The sequence below is a fragment of the Populus trichocarpa genome, chromosome 9 (genome assembly GCF_000002775.5).
Source record: "Populus trichocarpa isolate Nisqually-1 chromosome 9, P.trichocarpa_v4.1, whole genome shotgun sequence".
NCBI classification, from domain to species: Eukaryota; Viridiplantae; Streptophyta; class Magnoliopsida; order Malpighiales; family Salicaceae; genus Populus; species Populus trichocarpa.
The window spans coordinates 2,092,085-2,096,213 of record NC_037293.2 but is presented as its reverse complement, the minus strand read 5'-3'; the positions used below and the strand labels follow the sequence as shown (position 1 = coordinate 2,096,213).

Below are 4,129 nucleotides of genomic sequence, written 5' to 3'. Positions count from 1 at the left end.
CAAAACAAAACAGCACCAGATTTTTCATTGGAGAGATGAATCAATCATGCCTGGAATCTTAAGGTTGATTTTGTCTGTAGTTTACTTCACAATAAGAAGAAGAGAAGAAGAAGAAGAAGAAGAAGACTATGTTGGTCATCTAAAATTAGTCCATTGCATTGACAAAAGCATATATTATGCTCTGTTTCCTCTCTTTGTATGGATCAATCTCTTTCACCTTGCGATATCACATTGTGGAGGGTAGCCTAACTGTTCAATCTCCCAGCTTAGCTTTGAGGCCACTATTTCATGTCGTGGAAAGTACTCCTGAAACACATAAATTCATAGTGATTAAGTTTGTCAGGACGACTGCAAATATCAAAAACCATTCCCTCCCAAGCGTCTGGCCTGTCAAGAACTAAAATAAACACCAAGAGTACCTCCATTTTCTTGACAAGCTCTCTTGGGGTAGGGGCGGATACAATTATATGGCGTGCGCTTGGATTGATGAAGCCTTCCTCTACCGCTTTGTCAATGAATGACAGCAGGGAGTTGTAATATCCATCCACATTCAGTAATCCCACCTGCAAAACATGACTCCCACTGTAATTCTGCTTCCAGACTTGGTTTATTGAATTCTACTACCAATAAATAAATAGAAATTATCGGCTTATTGCACTTCAGGAATGCTAGCTAGATAAATTGGATACAAGGAAAGGTGCTTTACCGGCTTGTCATGGATGCCAAGCTGGGCCCAAGTTATGACTTCAAGCAGCTCTTCAAGGGTCCCATAGCCACCTTCATTCACAACGGAAGAAAAATCACCAGGTTAGAGATTCATTTATACTAGTTGGAAATGAATTTTGTGAAAAAGAATTTCATAAAATGGCATTTGTTGAGCTCATTCTTTCAGTGCTCGAAGGGCCATCTCCAGTCTTATCTTACACTATGACAGCAGGCCCAACACAACGCTAGTTTGGGCACAGCTTCATTATGGCCCAGCACATTATTTATTCTAATGGGGTAAATTTCTCATTTTAAAATGGATAAAAATTGAGGTGGGCTAACTCAATGACCTGCTGAACCGGAGCTTGATCCAAAGTTCAAGCTAGATTTTCTAAGATGAAAGGAATGTTTTAGGTTGATCCATCAATCATGGTTTGACTCGATTAATCTGTAACTCAGATCTTGAACCGAGTTGAATTTCAGTCCGGTAACCATGACTTGAAGATAAAAGAATAGAGGGAAAAAAATCACCCCTATGATTGCTATGATTCGAAGGTAAAAGGAAAAGGAGGAGGGGGAAATTACTCATGATTTGCAGCAGGTCAGCTGGCAAAAGGACCATTTGGTACGAGTTAGCAATTATTTTTTTTTATTTTTTTCCCCTCTTAAAGCGGATGGTACAGTATATGTACAAGACATGGAGGCCATGGAGGGTAGCTAGCAGTACTGTGGCCCAGAGCGAGAATGCATGCTGATCACAGAAAATAAGGGCTCCCCAGAACCCTAATTTTCAATGCCAGAAGCTTATGATAATAATGAAACCTGTGACGACGACCTTTACTGTGGTCTTTGAAAGAGAGACCAAACTCAGAGCAGATAGATTCTAGTTTATTCAGCATTTTAATGCCTTTAAGAAAGAATTTAAGGGTTGTACCAACCAGGTAAGGCAATAAAGGCATCGGAATGTCTAGCCATTTCAGCCTTCCTTTGGTGCATATCAGCAACAGCCTTCACTTCACCTACTGTTTCTCCAGTGATCTGCACAATATCCAGTGTCCAAGTCAACATAAAACAATGCACAAAAGACACCAAGTCTTTTTCAAGACAAAGAGTTATCCACAGAGAAGCAATGATGAGTGGCAGAGGTGGTGGGCTCAAAATCAAAGGCATAAAGCAGAAGAATTAAAGAGGAGGGAAATGCAAGGGGAAAAAAAACATGTCATACTGTAAAGTCTCGTATTTATATCAAGATGACACCGAAGAAGAAGAGAAAGTCCTCATAAAACTCTACCAAGTTGCCAAATAAAACGTTTTAGAGAGGGACAAAATGGTGAAGCCCCAGAGTCCACCAGGTGGATTGATAGGCAAGTTCATCCCAAAAAAAAACCCTAAATGTGAAAGCCTTTACCTTATAGTTAGAACATGCATGAGGCTCAAAAGAACTGTATGGAGAAAAAAAGAGAAGAAAAGGAGATAACAAAAGAGAGGTAGAAATTCAAGTGAAAGTAGGTACCACAAAAGATTTTTAAAGAAAGAACTAAAGCAAGAGAAAGAAGAAAATCATTGAAGAAAAAATAGAAAAAAGATGATTCTGTTTCCACTCCCTCTTTCCCTTCTCTCTCACACACACACACACACACACAGAGCAGGTCTCAAAGGTTCAAGCCCTATTACAGTAAGAGAAGAAATACCTCTCTAGGCATGAGTGTCTTGGGGATAACTCTACACACAATCAAATGACAAATATTAGTAATTATTCACGGGAGAATTAATAAGAACAAATAAGTGCATTTCTTCGCCTACTCGAAAAAATATGTAGAGGAAGAAGAGAACTGAACAGTGAAAAATGGCGAGGCTTTACCCAATCACATGACGGCCACCATCAAAAACAGCTTGAGAAATTAACCCCATTAAACCAATACTCCCTCCTCCATAAACCAGGTCAATATTTCTTGATACCTTTGAAAAGAAGAAGGAAATGAAGTCAAATTCTTGGTTCAACAAATCATATATCATCGTGGATGTATAATGTAGCTCAGAGAAACAAACTGAGTTTTATGGAATATAAAGCGGAGGAAATGATGATAAACGTTCATGAGTGATGAATTAAGAATTCTTAAAAACCCATAAAAACAATGCAAGGCAGAAGCTATGATCAATAATCTAACACAGTCACAGGATTTAGAATGGAAAACCAAAACAAGAGGCAAGTTGTATGTATGTAGTGGCAATAGTCAAGAAACAAAACCAAGAAAACCTGAGAAGAAAGCATCGGAAAGTAGAGAGAAGAAGAAGAGATTGAATTGTAAAAAAGAAACAGGGGCCAAAACAGAGAGACAGATTTTGTTTTTGTTTATTACCAATTCTTTTCCAAGCTCAATAGCAGCATCTTTATAGCTGCTTTTCTTTCCTGGACTACTACCACAAAACACACAAATCCTTTTAAATCTCGATTGCTTCATTTCCATATCCATTTCCCTCTCCCTCTCCCTCTCTCTCTCCCCTTCTTCCCCAGAAAACAAAGAACAACAACTGTGTTTTGAAGAAATACCCTCTCTGTCTCCACTCCTATAATTAGTGACCCACCAACACCAGTACCAGAACCACACAAGCTTAGCAAAGTTTGATAGTGGGTTCGAGCATATATATAACGGTAGCGCAGGCGTCCATTAGCACGCCTAAACTTCCATGTTTTTGTTTTCCATAACTTTTAGCGCTACAGGATCATAGGAATGCTTGCCTTACCTCAGATTGCACCCAGATAGCTCACAAGCCAATAAAAATCTCCTTCATTTTCCTTTTCTTTCTCCTTTTACCGACTCATCCCTCCTCTCCTCGTGGATTATAACGTTATTCTCATAATCCACAATCTACTTTTATTATTGAAACTTATGGAAATACTTGTAACTTATATATTTTTCATAAAAATAATGATCACGATCACTAATTTTGTGGCACCGCAATCAACAATCTTGATGTTAATATATATTGATTGTCACATCAACATATATAATCAAAAGATAAATATAACAATACATCAAGTCAGTGTATCCATTAACGTGAGTCAATAAATCTGTTGATTGTCTACTTTAACACAATAAAGATGTCAAATGTTACATTGCGTTTATATCTATAACATATCTGGGAAAAAATAATAATTCAAATTTCACTTTTTGGTCATATTCTATCACCAAATCTAATTTGCTTTTACAAAGAAGTTTTTGTCACACTACACTTATTTTCTTGTTCAAGCATTTGGATCGTGTTCTTATCGCTATTGTTGTTTCTTACAATATATTAGCTTGTATGAAATGTGTTATGTTGTGAGAGATCAATTTTTATATTTTTTGCAAAAAAAATTCAGATTTTATGGAATTGTTAACACTATTAAATCAAGATATGTTTTTTAATAATATATTTCTTG

General features: G+C 37.2%; 1 protein-coding gene across 1 annotated transcript; it reads right to left on the bottom strand.

Moving 5' to 3' along the window:
• LOC7491148 (cytokinin riboside 5'-monophosphate phosphoribohydrolase LOG1) lies at positions 1-3,518 on the bottom strand. The gene is made up of 7 exons (XM_002314246.4): positions 3,066-3,518; positions 2,567-2,664; positions 2,397-2,427; positions 1,644-1,743; positions 707-777; positions 420-563; positions 1-306 (listed from the first exon to the last, which is right to left on the bottom strand). Exons 1-7 carry the CDS (start codon positions 3,177-3,179, stop codon positions 214-216), a joined length of 651 nt encoding a protein of 216 aa, XP_002314282.2. The 5' UTR covers positions 3,180-3,518; the 3' UTR covers positions 1-213.
• Positions 3,519-4,129: the final 611 nt, after the last annotated feature.

What these genes read in the sequence shown, in the direction of transcription:
- LOC7491148 (XM_002314246.4), bottom strand. Translation starts at nt 3,179, where the DNA reads ATGGATATGGAAATGAAGCAATCGAGATTTAAAAGGATTTGTGTGTTT. An exon ending in TTGAGCTTGGAAAAGAATTG is followed by an intron (nt 2,665 to 3,065) that starts GTAATAAACAAA and finishes TTCTTTTCAAAG; the next exon opens with GTATCAAGAAATATTGACCT. An exon ending in AGCTTGTCAAGAAAATGGAG is followed by an intron (nt 307 to 419) that starts GTACTCTTGGTG and finishes TATGTGTTTCAG; the next exon opens with GAGTACTTTCCACGACATGA.